The 25,969-nt window shown below is 41.0% G+C and overlaps 1 protein-coding gene and 1 long non-coding RNA gene across 4 annotated transcripts in view; one reads left to right on the top strand and one right to left on the bottom strand.

Moving 5' to 3' along the window:
- LOC119029080 (BMP/retinoic acid-inducible neural-specific protein 3-like) overlaps positions 1-25,969 on the bottom strand; it is a 57,746-nt gene that overhangs the window by 7,606 nt on the left and 24,171 nt on the right. For 2 of the 3 annotated variants that reach the window (XM_037115653.1, XM_037115655.1), the window contains exons 3-7: positions 14,794-14,984; positions 12,466-12,656; positions 6,794-6,899; positions 6,313-6,549; positions 2,852-3,074 (exon numbers count right to left, since the gene is read on the bottom strand). In XM_037115653.1, coding sequence (XP_036971548.1) covers positions 2,852-3,074; positions 6,313-6,549; positions 6,794-6,899; positions 12,466-12,656; positions 14,794-14,984 — 948 coding nt within the window. Of the gene's footprint in view, positions 1-2,851; positions 3,075-6,312; positions 6,550-6,793; positions 6,900-12,465; positions 12,657-14,793; positions 14,985-21,812; positions 21,864-25,969 lie in introns of those variants that run through there. The other variant, XM_037115656.1, reaches the window with a different exon arrangement.
- On the top strand, positions 16,579-18,823 carry LOC119029081. The gene is made up of 3 exons (XR_005077898.1): positions 16,579-17,076; positions 17,354-17,462; positions 18,698-18,823. It is a non-coding gene; the product is annotated as an uncharacterized LOC119029081 (long non-coding RNA).

Raw genomic sequence — 25,969 nt, 5'->3', positions numbered from 1 at the left:
TCAGTCGAATGACAATGTGCGTCATTATGCCTGATGGTGAAAGTTTGAGCGCGAAGTGTATTGTGTAGTCTTATCATTACCCGGCTAATAAAAGGCAAGCTGACTGCCGCTCCGACTGGCTTATTTGCTCATAATTGTCAGCGTGGTGGAAAAGTAGCCCCCAGGAAGCAAAATCAATCACATATCTCTCATCTATCTCGAGTGCCTCAAAACAGGATGTTAAAGGCAGTGTGAGGGGTTTTTCAAGAGCTTCCTTTTCTCTCCCAAGGCAAACTGACAAACATCCCATTTTCAATCTCTCTCCACTGAGTATGGAGATTTCTGCGAAGACAGAAATGAAAGGGGAAGCTTCACATTTGACACAACGGTAATAACATAGATAAACACCGACTGGATGAGGGCGAGGACGCTCCCGCACCTTTTCCTTGGCAAGTGGGGTGGGAACATCAGCTGCATAGATCAGTGGTTAATGTGTGTTTTGGCAATGTGTTGGAGAAAACAAGACAGTGGTGAGCGCGGCGAGAGAGAGAAAAGAAAGACAGACGGAAAGAAAGCGAGAGAGAGACAGCGCGCTGCCTAGCATCACTACCGTTACTGTGGGAGCTCAGTGGATCTGAACGCTGTTTAGCTGCCGGTGTCGGTTAGATTCTAATGGAGCGCTGGCCTAAAACTCAGAGAACGTCCTCAACGGAGAACCTCGGACAGACATTTAAAGCGACCTAGGTCTATGACAAATGACCTCTTGCTGGCATATGAATAATGACTGTCCTCTCTCAGCACCAAAGGAATGATCTTATAACTTTCAAAAAGAGTCGTGGAGGAGGTCAAAGTGTAGGTTGTGCAAAACATCCAACTTTGTCATTGGAGACCAAAGACAGTGATCTCTCCTATTTAACCGAACACATTTAGTTGCCTAAACTAAACCCTGACAGTGCACGTCGCGGATCAGAACACAGTGATGCACTTTGGAACTGCCTTAAGAGTCGCAGTGGACTAAAAAAACAGAGCAAAACAAGCAATCAAACTCAAACAAAATCAATGTTTCAGAGCACGTCAGGATAAGATTGTCACTATTTTCATAATTTCTGGGGAATAATGCACAGTTTCTAAATCAGACTGTTCATGAAGGTCAGTGGGACAGAAAAGTAATAAAATACATCAAAAATGCGCAGTGCTTGGAGACCATTTGACATCGCCTAGCTGCTTTGCAAATAGACCATTATCTGCTTTCATTTATTAATCCGAGCACTCAAAGCAATCACTCAATCAGTAGAGAGGCGTTTAGAAACTGTCCCTTCACTTCCATGTTGTTTCCCTTTCGTCTGTGAATCGCTCCAATGGGGAAAATTGGAAGTAGGGCAATATATTTTATTTACAACTGCAAAAAGCAGGCAGGCTGCACCGGAGCTCGGTGACATGTTCTGTCTGGCTTTCCGTCTGTTGATCGATCTCCTCTGCTCCGTTTCAACACTATAGACAGTGCTGCACTAACACAGGCACCTCCCAATTCAGCCATACTCAACAAACCATTTCACAACACAAATGCCTACTTGCTTGTGGGGCTTACAGTAATCATCTTTCTTTGAAATTTAGATTTAAATCGCAATCGACGAGTGACCTTAATAGGAAATAGAAAAACGACAGATAAGATAACATCTTTTTTTTTTTCCCCACAACATTTTATTTTAATTTTCAGATTTTGATAGTGATAAAGGAGTCAGGTCCAATCAAATAGGACTGGAAAGACCCCAGATCCTGTTCCATAAGGATGTGTGACAAATTAAGCCCTGATGCAGAGCCATAGGTGGCAATTTAGAAAATACCAACACACAACTAAGGCATGAGAAGGAGTGTCAGTCAGTCCAATTTCAGTTTGAACAGACTGGTTTTGAAACAAAGGTTAGAAAAAAAAACAAACAAAAAAAAAAAACAATGGTGACACTTCCAATAGATCAAAATGGGTGAGAACTGCTCTAACTTAATATGTAACATATTACAGTGGGGCTGTGACACACATTCACTCCCTTATTTCAAAATGCCATCTGATTTTGTGAGGTAAATATAAAATTCTATAAACCTCTGAGACTGACACAGATATGGCACTGTAAATGCTGAATTTTCTTCCTTTCAGCCATAAAACCTACGCAAAGAATCTGGTTTCAGAGGGATTTCATCTGGTGAAATGAAATGGAGATTTCACGATTTCATGGGATATTCACAAGGCTCGATAAAAATGTAATGCGGCAGTGACTTGTAAAGTCGAAGTTTACAGTTGGAGCAGCTGAAAATGGCAAAATGAGGCAGGTAAGCTCATTTATGGTGATCTTCAGAAGGAACGATGTGTGTTAATAAAAACCATGTTGAAAAAACTGTACTGCTCTGTAGATGTCAAGCTTGTTTAGATGGCATTTCACTGTGTAGCAGAATGTACTTGATGAAAGCTACACAAAAGAGATTAAAAAAAAAAAAAAAAAAAAGAAATCCTTTGCATTCGCCAAAGGTTTGTTGTGAGGGTATACAAGTGAAATGCCACCACAATGTGGCAGCTTGTATGCTTCCACCTACGTCCCTGGATTAGTCTATGGAGAGCACTGCAGCCTGTGACTCCATGTACAGCAGCTCCGGGCATAAAACACCAACAACCTCGCGTCTAGCACAAGGGCGGATATCAAACAGAAAGTGAAAGAAAAGTACATGATTAGAAGACTTTGCTCTGATATCAAAATGTTGTTGTCACACTTTAATAGACTAAGATCCATTAAATTATTGTGAAATAGTTAAAAGAATTCTTATTTATCAGATTTACATAGTTAACAAACATGGGAACTTGCGCCACGGCAGCTGTGCTCACCGTTCTCGTGGTAGGCGGACTTGGGGCTGTCGGTGACATCTTTTACTGAGGCTGAAGAGCTTGAAAATGACTCTCTGGGCTCGTCTTGAGAGGGCCCGCATGCTGTTCTCCAGCTGCTCATACCGCCACTGGAACAAGTTGTCCATCGACCACAAGTGTTGGATGGTTGACACGTTGAGGAAATAGTTCTGGGGCAGCCTCGCATGAAAAGCCTTGAATTCATCTGTAACAGAAGAGTGAGTTATCGTAGCATTTTACAAGAGAGCAAAAAGTGATTTGTATATTTTCCTAAAGGATTGTGAACACCTCATACCCATGCGGTGTCACCAGTTACACAGGAAATCAATAAATATTACAAGACACTGGGTATCTGTGCGCTGCTTTAACAAGAGCTGACTCCTATTATGAATTAGTCACAGGAAGTACAATGTGTTTTGTCAGCGAACTTAGCACTAGCCGCCATCGTTCATCAAAAAAATGTGTGTTTTCAACACTAGTTAACAGCTGATCGGTTTGAAATACTGCCGGGAGTAATGGAACAAGAAGGAGCAGCCACAGTGAGGTGTTAGCCTGGGCCACACTGCCTGCGACAGCAGCTCGTATGTGTTGTGGAACCCCTTGCTTTTCATTTCGGCACCCGTTGCAAAAAGGTTAAAGCCTGTGTGAGTGGTGTCTGGGATCTTGCCTTTTTTTCCGTATCAGAAAAAAAAAACAAAAAACATAGACCTGGAAGTGATCTGTGGATAGTCATATTCACATCATACCAGGTGAAAGGCAGTATTTTTTGGGTGTGATCCTACCTCTCTCTGTCTTAACGAGGACAACAGAAAATCATCATTATCGATCACTTTCAAAAGCAAAGCCCACGTTGAAAGATAGGGCAAGTAGTGGCAGTGCTGCATCCATCATGCACTGCTCACACACTTGATGTGGCCCAGGTACTGCATGAGGGCCTGCAGGCGACAGTCTGCACACCTCCATCTTCTCAGTGAGGTAACCAACCCATTTCTCTCAGTTTGTTTTCCCAACAGCCACGTGACACGTGAAATTATGCTACTTTTGCTGGATAACTCCTGGGTCTGGTGATACTAGATTATAGTGTAGTTGCGGACAACTGGCATGTCAACACTAAATACATCTATGTGGCCTGTGTTTGCAATTTGTCTTGGCTGCTAACAAGAAGACATTTATATTCATGCTTATTAACATCCATCGGTGACTTTTTCATGGGTCCAGATCATATAATATATTTATGGTCTATAATGACCACTTAAAACAAAATACCTCATAAATACAATATGGTCAGGTGATATTTCTTGTATTTATGACTTGACAAGCATAAGCGCAACGCTCCATTAAACAATTGACCAGTGCGCACTGGATTGTGGGATACTGTAAAACACAGATGGTGCACCAGCCATGTCCTCCAGTTTGAGGAAATAAGTTTGCCTGAGATGGCTCAGTTGTATTTGAAGGAGCCTTTGAAATTGTTTGGACCTTGCCAGCCTGATTTTATTTGAACTAGAGAGGCAGGCATTGGAGTATCTGAATTGGGGCACAGCATCTGAGAGGTGGTGTTTTAAAAAGTCACTTCCACGTTTTCAATTACGTTCAGTAAAGCAAAAACGGAACAAAAATCCTCCAGAATTGCAATAAAGATGGTAAAAATGAGAAGGGGTCTACTTTGAAAGCAGAAAGCAAAATATTTACTCCAAACTTTGGCACGTCAACACAGGTTAAACTTTGCCAAGGAATCATAATTATTCTGAACATGACACTGTAAATTGATTAAAAAGGCTAAATATAGAATCCCTGATATAGTATTACAGCTGCAGCAATCTGTGCTACTACTGCTAATAACAGTATCACTATCAAGATCATCATATTTATTTTCTGAAAGGTGAACCTCCTTTATGTGCTAATTTGCACCAACCTATTTGATTTGCATGTGTTTTGTGGATATCTCTACATGAATTCAAAACCTTTTATTTTGAAAAAAAATATGATAACTTTTGTCACAATGATCATCCTCACTTCATTACTGTCCAACATAATGGCCACTATATAGTGTATGTCAACGTATGTAAAACTAGCGGTATCCTCAGAGGCTAAAAAAATTGAAGCCAATGCTGAAGTACCAAAAGCTGCAGTACCCGGAGTGGCCTGTTGAGAATGGCTCCAAAAGCAAGTCAGTTCACACAAGATAGCATGTTAAAATGCACAACTTTACAACAAAGATAATCATATTCAAAGCCTGGTACCAAAATGATAAGGCCTAAAGTTATGCACAATTACGGGCGTGGCCACTTTGAGTGACCGCTAGCTGTGAGCTAGGGTTTGTTAGGACTTTTTTAAAGCAATCAATGGACAACCGGAGTTGAGGAGAGCACAGAGTTGTTGTTGTTTTGTTTTTTTTTTTTGTTTTTTTGTTTGTTTCCTGAAGGTGCTCTTACTTTTTAGGAAGAATAAACCAGCTGCAAAATGAATGTTAAATATATAGCATCATTTGCTTCTCTTTATGTGTGAACACAGATAACTTCTTAGCCTTAACCAACATGATCGTTTTCAGCTAAATAGGTGTGTTTCAAAAGGCACTATGAGCTTAATTCTGGCTCTTCAAAAATCTGTGGCCACAGTGGCTCCATCCACTAGTTTTTTCACAGTCAGTGACATGAAATAAATAAGTAAATTATGTTTATTCCAGGGAGAAGTATGACCTCCATCTCCATCAGCAGTTTGTCCTGGCCCCTTCCTCTGCTGATAAAACAGTGCAACAGAGATGTGTGTATCCCTCGCTGAAGGACACATTTATAACAATTGTGCGTGTTGGCATTCTGAGCACGCTCCTGCCCTCACTTCACACCCAGCTATTAAAACATAAACTTTGAAAGTAATTGCACTTAGGGATATTTCAGCCAAATCTGAGGAGTGGAAAGAAAAAAAAAAAAAAAAAAAAAAGACATCCATTTTGATTTCACCTGAGTAATAATCACCAAGGCAGGGTGACTGAGCACAGCAATAATAACCAAACATTATGCTAGGAGCTTCCACTCAAACTCTGTTTCCCCGGTGATATGAAAAGCCGGACTCGCAGTAAATGGGTTTTATAGCTGATTAATCTGCTCACGACATATTGTAAACTACCTGAGCCGAAAGCTGTTGATTTTTTTTTTAACCCGGTGCTGTCGCCTTGTTAATTTGCTTTATGCAGATAGTGTGCCAGGGCGCAGGATTCACAACCAGCTATTATAGATCACCCATAAATCAGAGAAAAGGGAGGAACATACATACAGGATCCTCAGTCAGATTTAACGGTGCAGAAAAAAACACTGGAATTCAGCTTAACTCCCTCTCATGTGAATGATTTATGTGCTTAAATTTTGATTTCCTACGCATTAAGATGGGGGATGCCATGTGAAAAGGAAGAGAGAATTCTTTATTTTCCGCGGGGCTTTCATTACCTGATTCCTCAAACTCTTTATAGAAGATCTCCCATGTCTCCGTGATCCTCTCCAGGCTCTCCTCCATGGCTTGGATGTCCATATAAGGGCAGTTGCACTCGGGGAACTTGGGGTCACAGTTGCACCAGCAGTCGTTGTCCTTGCAGCCAAATTCGCCCTCTCCATTGCAGGCTATGTAGCTGAGAGCAGCCTGCACAAAACTTTCTCTCAAGTAGTCCGGAAGGATCACCTGCAAGCCTGCAAAATGAAGCTGGGTTTAGTGCCGTCATCAAACTGTAAACTCTGGGAGTGGCAGTGAAAGTGTGGTGGCAAAATCAGGCTGGCTGAGCTTATAAAAACCATAAAACTGTATATTTGTGTGCCTTCTTTTTTGTTTTATCCCTTGGCATAAGATTGTTTGATCCTCAAAAAAAAAAACAAAAAAAAACAAAAAAAAACACAACATTACAATCATAGCAAAAGTAGTTAAAATCAGACAAACCTTGCAGCTGGACTTTATTTTCAGGGCTCTGTACCAGCACGGAGCTAACGGAGTCAAGGTTGTCATAGTTACTGCATCCAAGAGGACCTGTTCTGGTTTCTGTCACCTGGGCAACAACAAATACAAAAAAACCAAAAAAAACTAATATATAAATTCTCCGTAGCATCCATTTTAGAACATACACACACGCAGTACTTGAAGGTACTTCTAAATTACAGATATAAAATTAGACGGAAGCCAATTAAATGTGCCTTGTGTAACATAAAAGCCTGTCTCCGCTCTGTTAAAGCAGTTTCTACATAATCGATTGTACTTGTGAATGTGAAAGAAACAGAAAGAAAGTGGGGTAAGCTCATTTAGAGTCTTTTTAAATTGCTGTAAGAGTACTTTGCTGCACTCATTTTTCTGCTAGAACGCTAAAACGTTTCTCTCTTTTTTTTTTCGGTCCAGTCACTGATTGAAGATGTTTCGATTGACCTTTGCCACAAAGCAGCTCCAGCAAAGCATCCTTTTTCACTTCATTTGCAAGAAGAGCTCTTATTTCAGCACTCTCCTTTTTCTCGCTGTGGCATGGCAGGGAGCATGTAACAGATTCTCATTTTTCTCTCTTTGTGGTTCGGGGACACCATATTTTGTTTGGCGATTTGTCCTGGTCAGGCTTGTCAGAGGACAGTTGGTGTAAAGTGACAGATGGATGAGGCGAGACAATGAGGGTCAGTCGATCAGTAACACAATCATAGAGGGCTGAAGGGCTTGGGAACTCATATTGAGGCCGGTGCTGCAGGGAAGTGAAAACCCAGTGTGGGGCTCTTTAATCAAAAGCCTAATCCAGAAGAAAGGGGTTTGTGAGCGGAAGAATAAATATCCTCTCTGAATGGGAAAAGGAAAATGAAGATAATTTCAGTGCAATTCTTCCACTATAATATTTATATCACATTATAAATCCCTTGTTTCCCTCGTGAGGGATTTTAATCCTGATATGAATGTGAGGAAATGAGATACAATGCTGTGTTTCACACCGCATGAATATTGAATCCATATAAGGAATTATTTGATATACCATATGATATGCCATATGGCAACACATTGACTGATGAGCAGAGTATTCAATTTCCGCTTCACATAGCAGCTGCTATTCACTGTAGATGCATTCTGGTATATTAAAAATACTTAATAGGACATTATTGGCCACCTGTATCTTGACACATGGCTATATGAGGGAATGAAGCAAAGGCTGGTGCGCTGTGGAAGGGTTTTTTTTTTGTTTTGTTTTGTTTTTTTTGTTTTTTTTGTCTTTCATTGCTATATTTCCTTTCTTATTTCATGATGTGAGCTTTATGTTCAGGTATGTCAATGACTCATTCAGACAGCAGTGTGGGAGGAAGAGAAGCACAGAACGAGGCTTTGATCATAGCCACAGCAAAGTTATTATTATACAGCGGATTTCTGAATAACAGCAAACCTTTAATGCAGCCCGGCACACAAATGTTTACAATGTATGCTCTTGGTTCTTGAAGAAGTCTGTCAGAGGAGCTGAGATGTGCTCCAACTTTGACCTCTTCTAAAGGAAGGCAGAACCTTTTTTCTTTTTTTTTCCTCAAAGCTGACTTGAATAATTGTTGGCCACTAGAGGGCAGTACACACACCTACAGACATACTGCATGCTATACAGTTTTTACAGTTAACACGGTTACTACAGATTGTCTTCATGTACTCTTGCGTTGACAATCAACCGGGGCTAGAGCGGAAATGCAGTTTACTTTATGAGTGTAACGTCACACAGATGAGAGGGAGTGAAAGAAGAGAGGGAACTGGAGTCTCTGGGTGGTGAGTGCTGAGTTAAGTGAGCGGTTGAACTGAATTCAAACACACAGACAGACATGCCCTTCATAGGCGCCACTGCTTGCTAGTTTACAGCTAGTGTAGGGTAAACTAATCTGGCTGTTCGGGGCTAATAAATAAGAATAAACACAAATGATCCCAACTGTCAAATTTGGGTACAAACGTTCATGCACTAGGTAATATTTTAAAGTATTACTCACATTATGTTCAGTCTTATGTGCTGAGGTCTGATGAGAGCAACACGACTGAAATATATGACGAGGTGTTATTATCACGTCACATACTCATTTGATTCAGTGTTCAATGCAGCTTTGAGCCATTACTCTTGGATTTATGAGTGTGTCAGTATGTGGATACTTGATTTGCCAACTTTGTGTTTTTCTGTCTAAAATGTATTGCTCTGTAGTCTAAAACTATTTTTTTCATGTTTCCATTTAGTGATGCCAGGAGAAATGCCATAAATACGGAGTTTGTCTTGACTGTGATCGTAGTTAGCCGTCTATCTACTCTGTGATAGTCCAGACGGCAATCGATTGAGTCAGGGAACACAAAAAAGTATTTTCTCCACCATAATGAGAACACTATACAACCGTGAGGCTGTCCACAAGATGAAAATATGAAGCCAGACATCCCCACAGTTTCCTCCCACAAGTCTGTCCACAGGCACTGATGAACAAGCCGGCAGCAATCGCAAATATGGCCTGAGTCAGTTGGGGATATCGCCATCAGGTCAGTCTAGGAAAATTCTCCAACACAACAGAAATGCTCTTTGAGCAACTCGAGTCATTACTTATTGTAGAAACAAGCTGATATGATCACAGACTCTGCTCTGCACCATGGCTTTTTAAAAAAAAAAAAAAAAATTCCACACCCAACCTCCAGCATACCACAACAGTAACAAGCTTTTCCTCCAAAATGAGCTTCAATTTCCCCTTTGCATGCAGACAGCGGGGGGGCCTTTGCCTCGCCAGCCCTTTTTCCATTCATTCCTCAAGTCACTCGATTACAAATTCATGCAGAGGAGCTGTATCTGTTCCACTGCTGCGTGGGTCAACGCCCTGTGGCAAATGATGCACATGCGTGGAAGAATGTGTCACTCCTTTGACTCCCCTTCTACCAGTGATGGAGGTGAGCCTCTCCTCTTTCCACTTCCTACCTGTCAGTTACGCCCGCTGACTGCCTTTGGAGCATGAAAGCACACTCTCTTCCTTTTCTGTAGCTACAGAAAAAACCCTAATTCCCAAGAAATGAAACACACAAAAGCATTTGCCTCTGCACCTCTGATGTGCCCACCTTAGCTGCGAAAGAAATACCCAGCCCTCCCTGAACACAATGTAGTGCGAGGACAGAGCTTTGATAGAAGTGCAGGGAGTCTGATTCATGTTCTGCTATAGCCGAGAAAGCCACACTTCACAAGCCGACTACCACTGTGTTCAGAGGAATAAAAAAAGGCAGAAAGGAGGGTCATCCGCCTCTCCGCAGCCCTATTAACCCCACGCTACCTGAAGGTGACAACCGGAGGCAGGAACCTGTCACGAGCTGTGTTTCACAAGATTCATTTATCTTCCCCTCACCATATGTGCACATCACAGAGCTTCCTCCAGCCTCGGTGTGCTCGCGGCGGCTCGAGATCATATCTCATCGCAAGCAGGCTGATAAAAAGCATCGTTTTCCACTTTGCCGTCAATCACTGTGTTGTAACAAGGAAATCGCTCCGAAAACGACACGTGTGACATTTAGAGACGCGCCTTTTCTAATTTGCGCATGACAACCGGAAGCAGCAGTCAAATTTAAACTTGAGATTAAAAATCAGAATCTGTGATTGTTTCTGTGTGTGCACTTTACACAGAGATTAACGGGTACGAAGAGATCAAGAGAGGAATGAGTTTACATATTTTCAAACTTACTTATCTATTTAGAGACTCTCTATTCATTCAGCACAGAATTATATAGTGGTATTACGCTTACCGGTACATCTCTAATGTGTTTGTCTTTCTATCTTTTTATACGATGAATATATGCATATATATGTAATGTTCTTATAGTCTCTGAATGTGAGCTGAAAAATTAATCAAAACTGAATTATGGTGCAATGTTCAAATCTAAAGGTAAACTGTGTAACAATAGGCCATTGTAATTGAAGCATTATGGTGCTACAGAGCTGTCCCTGCCTATGAACCATAGTCTCCAGGCCAGCCTGCTCACCAGGAGACAATATTAGTAGTAAATGTTTACCCCAGAAAGGTCCAGGGTTAACATGTTTTAAAAAAAAAAAAAGAAAAAGAAAAAAAAAACAGGGTTCACATTATTGTATATGCTTGATAGTTGACTTTCACATCAGGAGGTGGAGGGGGGCAGAGGTGATGTCATTACAGCCAACAAGGCTGTCAAATCACCGCCCGCTGTTCACGTCACAGCAGTGGACGCGTGTTTGTAACAACATCTGAGGATATGATTTCTTTTTTTGTCTATGGCTATTTTGCACAGGAAGTTTGAGACCATCTCCATCCGTGACCGAGCCAACCAAAACATTAAGCCCAATCATGATGTTTTTCTCACCTTAACCAGTGATTTTTTTTTTGTTTTGTTTTGTGAGACAAACCTAACCAGAGCACAAGCACAAAAAATGACTCATGAAAAACAGGTGAAAAACAAGGAACACATGGTGTTTCTTACTTGTGATAAGTAAATGTATCCGCCAATGGAACGAAGGGAAAATTGTCTAAAATTAAGTCCCATGTAGCACACTGAAATTATAATTTCCAGGCTATTGTATCTTATATTAGGTGTGATGAGACAGTTTGTGTAGGAATTAGACAAATATACTGAGTGAGATTGTTTTTTTGCAGCGCTGTGACAAGAGAGAAACTGACAATTGAACCTAAACGAAATGTTCAGTTTTAACTTATCTGTGGTTTTGAAGAAACGCACTGATTGGGTGAGGGATCACGCTTATTTGGTAGAGAAAAAAGTCAAAAATGACTATTCCCCCTAGACTCATGACTCACATATACAGGACTTCTTTTTGCATAGTGATCAACCCTACTCACTTGCTAGTATTTGCAATGTGATTCTGTTGTCTCAGACAAAAACAATATCAGTCCCTTGAATCATTCAATGCTGTCATTATGTCCAAAAAGGTTCCCTGTGAGCTCTGTCATTTATACATTTGAAAGAGCCTAAGACATCATGTATTTGAAAGTTTCTCACGGAAGTGGGATGAAGTTATTGAAGGAGAGGATATCGTATCACTTCCAGTTTTGGTAAATACACTTTGCTTTCAGTCAAAGAGGGGCTTTTACACGAAGCCTCTCTGGGCAGCATCCCATTTTACAGCAGCTCCAGATGGCAGTAAGAGGTAAACCTTAAATCCTAAAACCCTGAAATCATGTACTGTGATTTTGGAAAAAGCTCATGTTTACAATCAAAGCCAGTCTGATGCTTCATAACAAAGGAACAAAACAAAGAAAAAAAAAAAAAAGAAAAAAAAGAAAAAAAGAAAAGAAAGAGAGAGAGAAGGGAGAGCAAGGTCTAATTTTAGGGATTCAAGTCTTAGCAGAGCTCTCTGCTGCTGTAGAAAACAGCTTGGTTCAGTTTTTTTTTATATGATTTTCGCTTAGCTTAGTCTCGGCTACACAACAGTTTAAGACATTTTGTTTTACGGATACTGTAGGAAAAGAGACAACAAAAAGGTTGCCAAAGAAACAGGATAGATGGTTCACTGTTACTTAATATGTGACCGACTGAAGAAAGATGACATACTTGACAATCAGTGCGCTTGTCTGACAATGTGCCTCGAGGATTCAACAATAGAGATACGAGGGCGTTACCTTGATGGCAGTGGAGGCGATCTGGATGTGGTGCAGCTTGCGCAGAGTGCTCTCCCTGTCAATGAAGTAGGAGGCAGCCAGCTGGTGCAGAGCTTCCAGAGTCACAGTGGAGGAGTTACCCGAGTAATCGCTCACTTCTGCTTTCTTACTCAGCTTCCTCTTGTCCACAAATATCGTTAAGGCCTCTTCTCCTGCACAGAGACATAACAATTATTAATAGAAATAATTAAAGGGGATGGGGTGTGCACAAAATCTATCGCCATTAAGGGCTTCACAGTGTAATCCCACTTTAAGCTTCTTGAAGGCTGAGGTACGCTTCTTAGAAATAAAATCAAAGAGGTAATATCTTAAGTGTCTAAGTGATTTTGGGGTGTTTGGTGCCTCTATCTTTGGGGTGTTTATGCATCGCACTCTCCCACAAAACACTTCATCCAAAAATTGTGCCGGCTAGTGTCTGTTCGCTTCTCTCGGATTCTCCGTTAATGAAGTTTGAGTGCCTGCGTTTGCCACTGTTTTCATAGCGGATAAAAGCGCTTTTGTTTTACATTAATCCAATTAAATAATAATTAAAATAATCCGTTTTTGTCACCTGCTCTGCTCCAGGAGAGACGCATTTGCTAAATATTCGTCATACGAGCGTCTCCGAAGCACAAAGACACTTGACCGCGGTTAGGATTAACCATGTCAGCGCGTATCAGTGGCCGCTGATCATAGCAATCAGCACTTCACAAGTCTAGGGGCCACGGTGCAGCACACTCTCTCTGCTGTCTGAGAGTCCCCAAGACACTGCACATCATATTCCCCATCATAATGCAGTGTTAATGCTTCAGGGCCGTTTCCACCGCCTTTCTTCCTCCGCTGCTGAAGGGCACCCTCTTAATATCACAATCTATTTATTAATTTCACTAAGTCCATATGTTTCTCAACACAGAGGCGATCCATTCAGAACCACAGAGGCATATCTCTGGCAACAGTCCAGTGCAAACTCCTCATTCTCCTCTCTTCATACCACTAAGTGCTGGCTGAGAGCCAGAGCGAGGGGCTGCATCAGCTCAGGCAGCTGGTAGGGCCGCATTACATACAGCCACTCACAACAGCGACCTTTCCTAAGCTACGAGTCAGGTCTAAAGTAATTGACAAGTGTTGCTCTGTAAAAGCAAATCTGCTTTGCAAGACCTACCCGGGCCTCTCCGGCATCTGGAGTTATTTTTTTTGTCTCCTTTTTCTTTTTTTTCTTTTTTTCCCCTTCACTCAGAGGACCATTAATGCTTGTCCATTCATCACAGCGCAGAAAACCAAAAATGAAGTAATTGTGATTGGGAGTCACAGTACACAGGCTTTTACATGGATACATAAATCTCTGAAGAGTGATTCTGTGCTGCCGCCAGTATATTATTTTGTTGTGATGTGTTATTCAGTCACTTACTGTGACTGAGTTATTGTGTTTTCCATATGCAATTCCCGTGAGAGCAAATTCTAAAAGCTTTTGTCAACACAAATTGCGTATTTTACTAACGCCTCATTCCTTCAAGCATATTTTTCCTCCTGTTACTGTAAAATAACACTTGGGTGAATTAGCTCTATGCTGGAATACTTTCTTTGACATCGCTCACCAGGCAGTGAGCATGCTGACTTTACCTATGTAATAAGTTATATCAGATTTTCTGTCAATGCAATTTGCAAACATTGTAAACTTCAATTGAAGGTCTATGGACAGAGGATGTTATTCACTGTACAGATTGTAAAGTCCACTGAGACCATGTGACTGTGATTTTGGACTATTTAAACAAAACTGATTTGATTTGATTTGATACCTAATCACTTTTTTTTTACATTACTGAATTTACATTATTGCTGAAATGATGGGGCATGATCATCATCAATGTGGCTCCTTTGTTTTAGGGTTTAATTTTCAATCAGATCAGTTGAAACAATAGAGAATCGACCAAAGAGAGATTTCAACCAAATTGCCGAATTAATCGTAAAATCTGCCAGCGCTGGTAACCATTTTATCCAACAAAATTGTCCGTTGCTTGCTGAGAAAGAAAAATACTGCTTTTGTCTGAATCTGTTTGAAATCAAAAACCCGTTGTTCTAGAGATTACTCTGATTTTTGAACATGTCTCCTTTGTTATTGGAAATTGCACACTTGCTGAGACAGACTGCATAGCTTGAAGTGAAAAACTAAAAGGATGAATGGCTTTGCGAACAAACACGAGTCTCTAGTCCAATGTTTTCAAAAGGTTCAATTAGTTAGCGTATACGGGTTAATGTGTACCACTATAATATCTTAACAATGCAATCAACCTCGTATTTGTTCGTGTTTACCTCCCAGTGTGGCTGACAACAGGAAGTGAGTCCCATACTTCCTGATCAGATTGTCAGTGATCATCTGGGTGGTGGGCCTGCGGCCCAGGAGTCTTATGTTCCTGATGAACTCAGGAGTCAGAGGTAACGGAGACTCCAAGAAATCTCTCCTTTCCACAGCCAGGTTGTTCACCTTCCATCTCCCAAACTCCCTGCGGGAAATCATAGGAAAAACAAGAGCACAACAATGTAAGTATACACCATGTTAACATTGTTCAGTTCAGTCTAGAATATGACACAGGAGAATTAAATGGATTAGTCAATTAATCTGACTATTAAAATACAGCAACATTTTATAGGTGCATACTTTGCTTGAGGCTGATGATGCAACTGGAATAATGACGAGCAGAGAGACAGAGAGGGACAGAAAAAGAGAGAGGGAAAAGCGAGAGCAGCAAGTTCGATTCATTATGTCCCTCTGTGCGCTTGCTATGTAAGAAATCCCTCGACCATGCCGTCACCATCTAAACCAAAGTGAAAGTGAATTGATAGTGAAACAGAGAGAGAGAGAGAGAGAGAGAGAGAGAGAATGAGAAAAAGAGAAAAAGCAAAACACATCTCGACGAAACCTTGATTGTCACCTGGGACAGATTTGTGCTCTTTCCACGCAGCTGACAGATGTTTTCCGTAATAGCCCCATCATGGCAGAGAGATATACATTGTAATGAATCAAGTACAAAGTGGTACAAGAAATGGCAATACTGTTCAAATAGAGGATGTATTCAGTACAGAGAGTGGGAAAAAAGTGGTGGCTTGCGAGCAGTGTGAACAAAAGACATTTTCCCTCTAATAAAGAATATCACTGACCTCGATCATGAGAGCAGCTTATAGACTGTGTTTATATGAATACCTAACACCTCATTGATTAGAATATCTCTGGGCATGTTTGTATTCGGGCTGCTTTAAGATGATAACGCAATGCAATACACAGTGACGATGCCGGTCCAGGCGGCAGGAACGGTGCGGAATCTTTAATAAAACTTTGAATGCTGCTCAGGCAGGACTTTCTTCTCCTCTATCTCCCTCTCACAGCCTTTGAGCTCCTGTGACTTTCTTTTTCATGTAAAAACCAAACACATAATGTACAGGAGGGAAAGCAAAGGAAAAAAAAAAAAAAACAACAGATATGTCAAAGGCAGCATGGCAAGTTGAAGTGAGGCAGAACTCGACGAGCCAAAGGATGTTCAATCAACAAAGAACAACCTGGCACTCTGCAGGCATTCTGAGGTATTGTTGTAGAACATTGGCCCAAAGGCACAGCTCTTTGAACTGATGCCGCATTTTGCAGTGCTTTGACTCGCAGCCTATACAAAGTTATTCTCCTACCGGAGACTTAAATGTGTTTAGCGGAACATTTCCATGCGAAACGTCCTTCGCAGGTGTAGACTCCTCGACCCGCGGTTCTGCACTCAGCACAACAGAGAGAGCGCTCTATGAATTAAAAGGCAGGTTTACAGTACGTGTGTTTCATTCGTCTGGCATTTGGCAAAACAGTGCAGGCTGAGAACACTGTGTTTTTTAGATCAGAGGTGTGCATGGCATCCTTCATCTGAATAGCTCGGCAAAGTCAAACAAGACAAACAAGACTGATAAGCTGAATTACTGTTTTAGAATCTCAATATAATACATTTTAGTTCGCTCTAAAAAAAAAAATCTCTACCTTCAGTGTGTATTATTCAGAACCAGGTGTACCATTGAAATTAAAATGGACTACTGTTTCTTTCAGAAAGAACACAATATCATCATGTCAACACAATGTCATGTATAGCAGCTGGAACTGGAACAGGGAAAAAAAAAAAGGAAAAAAAAATCAGGAGCCTCCTAGTACAGGCGGTATGAGTAAGGTTGATTGCAGAAAGTAACTCATTTCATCATTTCGGTTTTGATCTGAGACACTAATGACTGTACAGCTTTGCAGAAGCCTCATGAGTGCGAAGTTAATCACCGACGGAGCAAAACCAAAGATAAAACTAAATCAGCAACTTCCACTTAGAAGCTGAGCTGTGAGCTCTGACATGAAATGTTCGGAGTTGAGATATTACACACTGCTAACAGCGAGGGCCCCGACACATGAGAGCAACATCAAAGAACAAGCGGCAAGGAAACCCAACCGTCACGTCGTCTCACGACACCTGTGTCTCGCTTAAAAAGCTGCACTCAAACGCACCACGGACTCTACAGCTGACAGCCGGCCTGCGTGTATGTTCTGCACCTGCATACCGCCAGGTGACGGTCAGGTATTTGGTAAATAATCAAAGCATTTACTCATTTCAGTTTTCAGATCAGTCATCAAAATTTTTACAATTCATCATGCGCAGGATACAAATGTGTCTAGCTGTGTTTCAAAGCAATCCACCCGACATTCATGGAGACCTTCCACTCAAACTGATGTCAAACTCGTGAATTTCCCCCGGAGGTGGCACTGCAGTAAAATTAAGGGGATGTGAACCATGGAAACGGTTTAACCTTTGAAGTGATATTAATTCACCTTGTGAATGCTCTGTCCATTATTTCCTCACAGATAACTCCAATCGTGTGTCCGTGGATACAAACCTGCAAACACACACACACTGGGGTGCCAGTACCTGCCTGCACACACACCCAGTAGGCTGCAACGCCAGGTTGTTTAGGTCTGTATCTCCCAAAGAAAAATTCGGCTAATTTCGATGAAAGTGCTTTCACTTGCCCCGAGCAGGCACGGCTACAAGCTGTACTCTGACCACTGCTAACCTGCTGTCATAACAAATTGGATAAAAGAACCAACGGCCAAACTCTATATGACCAAAGCAGCACAAGATCAGAAATGCAAGGTCAAAACAGCTTGCTTTACAGAAAATATGCTCTCAGAGCTGAGCATTCAGCCCCAGAACTCCAGATCTGTATCTTTTGCCTTGGGTATGAAGGCTTTAAAATATGATGTCATATATATATAATAACAACATTATATCGATCAGAATCTGTTTTTTGGGCATTTTTTTCACCATGGGGTTGGATTGGTTTGTAAGTTACAGTACTACTCATTTTTAACTTTGAAGTCAACATGGATGAGCGCTCCTTAACATGATCAGAAAAGTGGATACATATGTGATACAATCAGGCTCAATAACATATACATGGACCTTTTTTTGGGATTTGGTCCCAATGCCAATCCCAAGTAAGGAATGATCTTAAGGGGTTTTCTAAAGCAGATGCCACACATGTGGGGTAGTCCTTTAGTGTTGACTATTAGACATTTAATTGCCTTCTGGAAACTTTTTATGCATGTTAACAACCACAACACCCCCCCCCCCCCCACCCCCGACAGCAAATCAACTCGGGGTGAGCAAGACTTCAGGTGGCAGACATTAATGCTCTCTATCAACATATCATTGATTCTCTTAAAATTCAGTCAATGATGCGCCCCGAGTCAAATAGCGGAACTTTAAGGGCCAATCAAGATTTCAGCTAGAGCTGATTTCTCACACAGCCTCGGCCGCTGGATCCACCCGTGTTTCCGAGGTAGTAATCGCTGAGGTCATGACGTGATTTATTCTCATTTGATTTTGATTGCTGCTCATTCAGCACATGTTTTTCATGTTAAAATGTTTAAGATTTTTAAGCAAGTTCACGTCCACATTAAATGTGCTGTGCTGAAAAATAACACTACTGATATGACAGCAGGAACAGAAGCAGTAGAAGAGTAGATCTAATCCACTGAGAATCATAATTTCAGGTTCATTTTAAAAACATATTTTGGGACTATATTTTTATCATGCCTGCTGTTGGAAACATTAAATGTAAAGCACATTGAATGAATCGATATGTAGCTTCCAGTTTTGTACAGTGGGAACATTCTGAGGCATTTTGATTCACTTCTTCCTTTCAGAATTCAGTGTGGCCCACAGGCACATCAGAGAAAAGGCCACGACCTCTGAGGAATGGAGATGAGGAGAACTCCACAGATTTCTGCACCGTGTTCTTTTACTTTCTGACTTCCTGAAACAGATTCATGGATCTTTTTTTTTTTTTTTTTTTTTTTTTTTTTTAATCTGCTCAATCAATCAAAAGTTTTTGGTTCATTTGAGTTCCCAAATGAAGTATTTTTTTTTTTTATTTTTCAATATGTAAAGAAACAAAACAAGTGTTCATTAAATCATTTGTTAGCAAAGGGTGTGTTCCCCCATAGACCTCAAGCATGTAATCATCAGAGTAGCGGGGCTCATCCATTGTTTCACAAGCGGACAGAGAAAGTAAGAACAACTCAGATAAAGAGAGGTTAATTATGTGTGGGTTGGTATTAATTTTAAATCAAAATGGTGTCGACGGAAAAGAGCTAAACAGGGAAATGTAAGAAAAAAACCACCTGCAGATTGTTAACCTATTTCAAAGTCTGTAACTAGGACTAATTAAATATGTACTTTCAAAATCAAGACACTGTTTGAAGACCGTAACTATCTTTGATGTTTGAAAAAAAAAAAAGCGTGACTCTGATTATTAGGCCATGGGCGAGATTGTATTTATTTTTTGCAAGCACTCTCCCACCGTCACAGATCTGCACGTCAATGAATGCATAAAGAGACTGTTATGAAGTCACAGACAGATATCACAGCTGTAATTATAACAGATCGGTCGTGATTACTTTGAAATTTCTCGGGGAGGCTGCAGGAGTTTTTTTTTTTTTTTGCAATCCGCCTGGCTCTGCCCCCAATTTACTCACATAATCGCGTTCATACGAGAAGAAAGAAACGGGAAAAATGCCCCTCAAAGAGCCGTCTGCCTTTTTTTACAGAGCACACTGTTCATTTGAAAAAAAAAAAAGAACATTTTTTTTTTGTTTTTTCGGATGGGCCACATCCCGATGCTTTTCAGAGAGCAACAAAAGGATAGCTTTGAACATCAAAATCACAAAGCAGCCGTGTAGAAATGCACCTAAGTCATTGTCTTGGCTGAGGGATTATTTTCGCAACATTTCATTACGTGGCGGTAAATAAATGCTCCGTGGATTCACGCAAACTGCGCTGCTCTATCACTCAAGTGCTGCACTTTTCTTTCTCCAAAAACACGAGCTTGACTGCTGTAATCAGAACGGGTTGAACAACCTTGGCTGCTCGTGATGGATGGAGAGAGTGTGGCCTTTTGAAAGGGTATATATCACATTAAACCAGGAGTAATGAGGAAAGCGCAAACACCCAGATGTTTGAATGATGCAAAGTGTAAATTCCCCCCGAATCCAAACTGCTGCTCGCGAAAGTTCGAGCGAGCTGGTGGCAAAGATCCTGCGACACGCATCGATTTCAGTTGCCATCACATAATCGCGAAACAAGACACTGATTCACACTATATTAAGCAGAAACTGTAGGCCGTGTGTGTGCGCAGTAAACATAATGATGTTAAATGGATATGTGGTACCCGCTGACCTTTTTGCTGACACTGTAGTATTCAGACAAAGGCTGTGACTAATCTCTTGCTCAGATATATCTAGTGTAGCTATTAATCTTCACCTCATTTCATGCCATACAAATAAATGACCTCTTCAAATGGGACACTGTGTCGCCCGAGTTCCACTTTGCAAGCGCGAGAGCGCTAGTTCAAAGCCGCAGCACGTTCTGAGGAAAAAGAGGAATACACAGTGGAGGGGGAGGGGGGGCAGAGAACAGGTAGAGTATTTGCGAATCCCCTCCGTCATTCGTTTCTTCAGTTATCGTTGACTGTGATAAGCTAGCCCTGTCTTATCTTAAACCCCCGATAGGCCAAATGGTTCGTCCTGCGGGGAGAGGAGGAAATGAAATGGGTTTCACCATGGAGTTCATTTTTGGGGCCTGCAATCCTCCCTACAACCAGCTAAGTCATTATTATTATCAATTTCAGTGCTCCTTTTTCGCCAAGGTACATCACTTTCATCAGTTTAACTCTGTGGACCCTGTCACGGCCAAGTTGTTTGAGTTGTCGAATTTCCTCCAGATTTAAAGAGACCCCTCTTTTTCCTGGCCAGTTCCAAATATCTGCAGTGGCAAAAAGGAACTCGAATACTTTACTCATAGGAACAGTTCACCCAAAAACGAATGGGGTCAAGCTCATGCACCAACTTCAGACCAGCTAATTCAGTTGTTTAAAAGAATTTGGTAATGCCGTTTTGCTGTGAACATTTTTTTTTTTTTTTTCCATGGACTATGACACATCACATGGCTTTCTATGGACATGTGGGTGAGTGGATAATAACTGAATTTTCATTTTCCTATAATACAGCGCTCTTACAAGCTGTTCAGATTCAGCTCCTTTCGTTATGTAACGTCAGGAGTCATTTTCATAAGCTGACCTCCTCTGCGTGGTGATAGAAGATATCCGAAAGGGAGGCGCTCATCCATGAGGTCAAGTTTGGTGTGTCCAGCGGTAAGACAGCAGTGTTTTGCAATGTCGGCACTCAGAGTCAGACACGCAAATAGCTCTGTTGTTGGTTATAAAAATCTACATAAGTGCCCATATTCTGTCCTCCGTCTGTGTTCTGTCAACAGGAGAGACAGTGGTTGCATTTTATTTTTAATGACAACGTGCCGGCTGCAGTTCATGTTAGCTTGTGTGTGTGTGCTAATTGCTACGAGGGTTGATACGAGGGTTTAGTCCAAAGCTGGCTTTGCCTCGACGCTGACCCTCATAAAAGGATCAGTCTCAACCATACCGGACCCAGCAACTGCACCTGAGCCACAGGTGAGTGTTGCCAGCAGTTTGATAGTATTTACAGTTGCCTAGCTAGCTCTGCTTTGGTCCGCTATGCGATGGCGTTTGAAGCAAGTTTAATGTTAATAATATTACAAGGGAGTTTGGTTGTCACAGTGAAAAGTCTGGAAACATGTGCAGACTGGAGACAGAGACGGCGCGAACAGTGTGCCTGAGTTTGGAGACTGTGTTGGAGACAAACACAGCTTTTGCTAGCTGTTAGCCATTAGCTACATGGTAGTAACTGTAACAACACAAACAAACTAACGTTATTCAGACGCACTAACCATTCTGAAACGTCCTGCTGCAGCCACATAGTCTGTACTTCTTCAGGAGCCTCTCTTTCTGGGTCCAATTCTGGGTCAAACTGGTATGGTTGAATGACAGCATCTCCGCGAGCCACAGCGATACATATATATATACATCCACCATAAACATTAGCGCATGCTACTGCTGGTGTAAGTGGCATGCTCTCCCTGACAGGGGCATGTAGCAGGCAAGACAGGTGTTGACAGATGGAGCTCATTAGCATTTAAAGGTGCAGGCACAGAAACAGCCTGCTTTCAGTAGAGCTCACTTGAGCAACTTCTAGAAAGCTGAAATTCAGGACCACACATGGGTTCAGGGCAATGCATTTTGAATAAAGTATAATATGGGTCCTACAAGTCAAATCTTTTGGCACTAGAGTATTTCTATTTTATGCCACATGCACCATATACTACTATTCCAGCGCCTATCAGATGAACACATTTTCCTTTTCTTTACTGAATTCATTTCATAGCTCGTTACTAATAAACATATTGTAAGCTCATCAAAAAATAGAATATTACACATCATCACATTTAACTGTTAAGGTCCGCCTGTCCTCCCAAGCATTAACAGCTCTATAGGTCTGTGCAGACAGCTTAGTACAACCTGCTTCAGTTAAGTGCCTTAAGTGGTCAGTAGACTGGAAAAGTGTTACATAAATGCAAGTCCATTTACCAAGTTACCAATCCATTACTGCGCCTTTTGGTTTGCTGGGAATCGACCTCTAGTTAAATCAGGTGTGCAACACTGTCTGCAGATGTGGAGGATGGAACAAACAAGCGCAGGATTTTTACCCAGAAAAATAAAACTAATAGACGTTTGTGACTATTAACTATCTTTTACATTACATCACACTACATACATTACTCAGTTCGACCCAAACCATGATCTCTTTTTATTCCCTTACCAGGTTTTGTTGCCTGAACCTTACCAAACTGCAATTGGTTTGCAACAATAATTGCAGAACAATGACATCTGGACCACTCCACCCATCGCTGGTGCTCTCCAACCGCCATCGGACAAATGTCAAATATTTTTGTGTGGTTGTGGGAGCAGTCACAAATGTCAGCACGTGATTCATTTGGGCCATATATATCAATTTGGGAGCCATCTACAACCAACCTATTCAGTCATGATGTGATGATGTGTTTATCAAGGTCCAAATAGATGCCTACTACCCAATTTTCACAAGAGTGTTTAAAAAATATAAATATAAATACATATGTATTTTTCTTCTTTCAGACAGTATCAATCATGTCACAAACCTCCAGACTTCTGGACAGGGGCCAGCCCCTTCGTTAGGAACCACAGGACTATACTTACAATAGCAGGTACAAAGGTAAACTGCTGCATGTGCAATTTTGCATTGGTAACAATCTAATGATCTCTGTGTATCAAATGTGCACTGAAAAAAATATTTTCTGCACATAAAGTATGTTGACTTTTGACACTTTAAGTGCACATAGCTGACAACACTTCAATAGGGGTTTGATGCAGAACTTGTAATAATTTAGATTAAAGGATTTTTAGATTAGTGTATTGCTACTGTTACCCAAGGAGAGGAAATCATTTTTCTGCCTCCGTGCTCTCATATTTCTTGTATCCACATTCATTTGCTGGCAGGCAGCCTAATGTTTAAGCAGTTTAATAACATTTAATGAGTATAGTGAATTTTCCACAGTCAAATAATATTTATAATGAAATCCTATCCCATAAAAAATAATCACATGCATTATCCAAATGCAATGTGTTCAGAACGCGGCCAAATACATGTCAACAGTCCTGCCTTCACCCCGGTGGCTATGGCAGCTTTCCCTTGGCAGTGTTTCCTGAGGACAGGTGGCTAAGGCGGAAGGCCCACATTGTGTTTGCAATGGAAGCAATGGGAATGCTCTCCAGTGACTCGCCAAAACACACACTCACACATCCACATAAAGCAGAAACCCTCTTTCATTTCCTTTAGTTACATTTTTTTTTTTCAAATTCAAACAGTAAGAGGCAGGAAATTGAATAGAGGGATGACTTGGAGTGAATCCATTAATCCATCATTGCTGAGGTAGCTCGGAGCACAGAGTCTGCTTAATTTTAATAAATACAGGCAAAGACAGATTACCATAGATCCGGACCACACATGAGAAAGACCAGATAGAATAATAATCGCCACTTTCAATCCAATCTTTTCTCGTTTTAAGTTGACTCCCACAAATAATAATTTACAACAAACACAAGCTTAAGATGTATCTGCCAGGTTACTATTGTTGAATCTGAGCAATGGACAATGACAGTTTTGTTAAGTAACACAATGTGTAGTATTCAGCACCAAAACTGCTGAGACCATGAAATGTTGGCATGAGAGACTTTCATGTCCTTTTACCTTTTCCTGCTGTAAAACTGTAATTAATAATATAACAATAACATTACACAGCTCTTCCTCGCAAGACTTTATCAACTGTCTAAATATTGTCAGCAGTCAGACTGAGCAAAAAAATAGCAAAAGTAGCTCATGAAAAATGTAGGTAACACTTTGTAATGATCATCATTATGATTGATGATGATTGATAGTTATCAAACTTTAGTTAGTAATACTATATCTAGGCAGAGAAGTGGTTTTGTTTGAACTCATCACAACACTGAGATGTTTTAGCAGGTTTGTTCGCTATCTTAGTTTAGTGTGTTAGCATGCTAGCATATGCTCGGTAGCCCTCAACACAAAGTACGTCAGAGTCTGAAATAAGTATTGTGACCCGATGACCGACTCTACAGAGAGTTAAATGCACACGCTGCACGCAAATGCAAAAATATAGTTTTATGATGTTGTGCTGCATGGGCTCATGGGAGTTGCTGTCCGTTATTGGTAAAAAACCACCATTTCGGATGAAAATGTTTCTGACTCAGACAGCAATGTTCACAGATGAGGTAAGGCATTCAACCTTCATTCATGTTATGATTAGTCCATTTCTGTGCCTTCCTTCTTCACTCCCTGACTTACAATCTGATGTTTCCCCAAAATGTATAGCAACAGACGACTAAATGGAGTGCACTGTTACTGAAATGAAATTATGTATTTCTCTTGGTGTGAACATCATGAACACATCATTTGGGAACTAAATTTCTAGTTGTTTTTGGATATTTTATTGTGAAAATGTAACATATTCTATCTTTAATCCAACTCATATCTGGTTAGTTTTCCCGACTCATCCTGCAGGGATGTTAGTATCAGGATATAATTTAGAGTAGGGTTTATCCTCTGAGGACAATAACTGAATACAACTTCATGGCAATCCATGGAGTGGAGTACTTGTAGAGATATTTCAGTCTGGATCAAAGTAACAGACTCACACCATCATCCATCAATGCTGCTAGCGTGGCTAAAAACCTAAAATGGGGATATAAAGGGAAACTGCAATGACACTTTCCTTTGTTTGCAGTGCAATCATCATCTCTTTTTACACTTGTATGATCTTTATCGAATCAAAGTTAAGAGAGGGAGCTCGACCACAGTGACAAATGTCTGACTTTAGTTGCCTGCAGCATTAACAAATTGAGTTAAAGTGAGAACTAAAGTAAAAAGTGAGCAGTTAATGTGGCTAATTTGGGGTAGACCGTCTAATCTTGTGTCTCCTATGACTTCATTAAATGAGACCAAGACTTTGCTGATATTTTAAGAAGTCAGTGAGGAGCAGTGTCTTTGGGGTGGAAAGCTACTATTTATTGCTCTTCTTCACGCAGTCTATTTACCATGAGGAGGAACTTGGGGTTGCCAAAACCTCTGAGGGAATTTCAGGCGAAACGACGAGACAAACAACATCAGTAAGAATGTAACAGTGGGATGATGAGAAGCAGTGCTGGGGGAGTCTGCACTAAAACACTCACCTCAGCCCTCTTCAGAGCACCTGCAGACTCCCCCGTGGTTTTAGAAATCTGCTGTTCATTGAGCTTGAAGTACACCAAACAGTGAGCTTCTGATCAAGTTAAACTCCAAGTGTGGGCGTGTCTTGCGTCCCCCGGTTTGCAAGAAAAGACTAATTGCCGACAATTATTAGTGTCCCATTGTTTTAATTTATTATGTTTTGATGCGCAGTGATGCTTATTGACACACTGACACGATCTACTGTAATTAACTCCCTTCTGAACC

Source organism: Acanthopagrus latus, chromosome 11 (assembly GCF_904848185.1).
Source record: "Acanthopagrus latus isolate v.2019 chromosome 11, fAcaLat1.1, whole genome shotgun sequence".
NCBI classification, from domain to species: domain Eukaryota; kingdom Metazoa; phylum Chordata; class Actinopteri; order Spariformes; family Sparidae; genus Acanthopagrus; species Acanthopagrus latus.
Note: the sequence above shows the minus strand (reverse complement) of the source record. Positions and strands in the feature narration are given on the sequence as shown.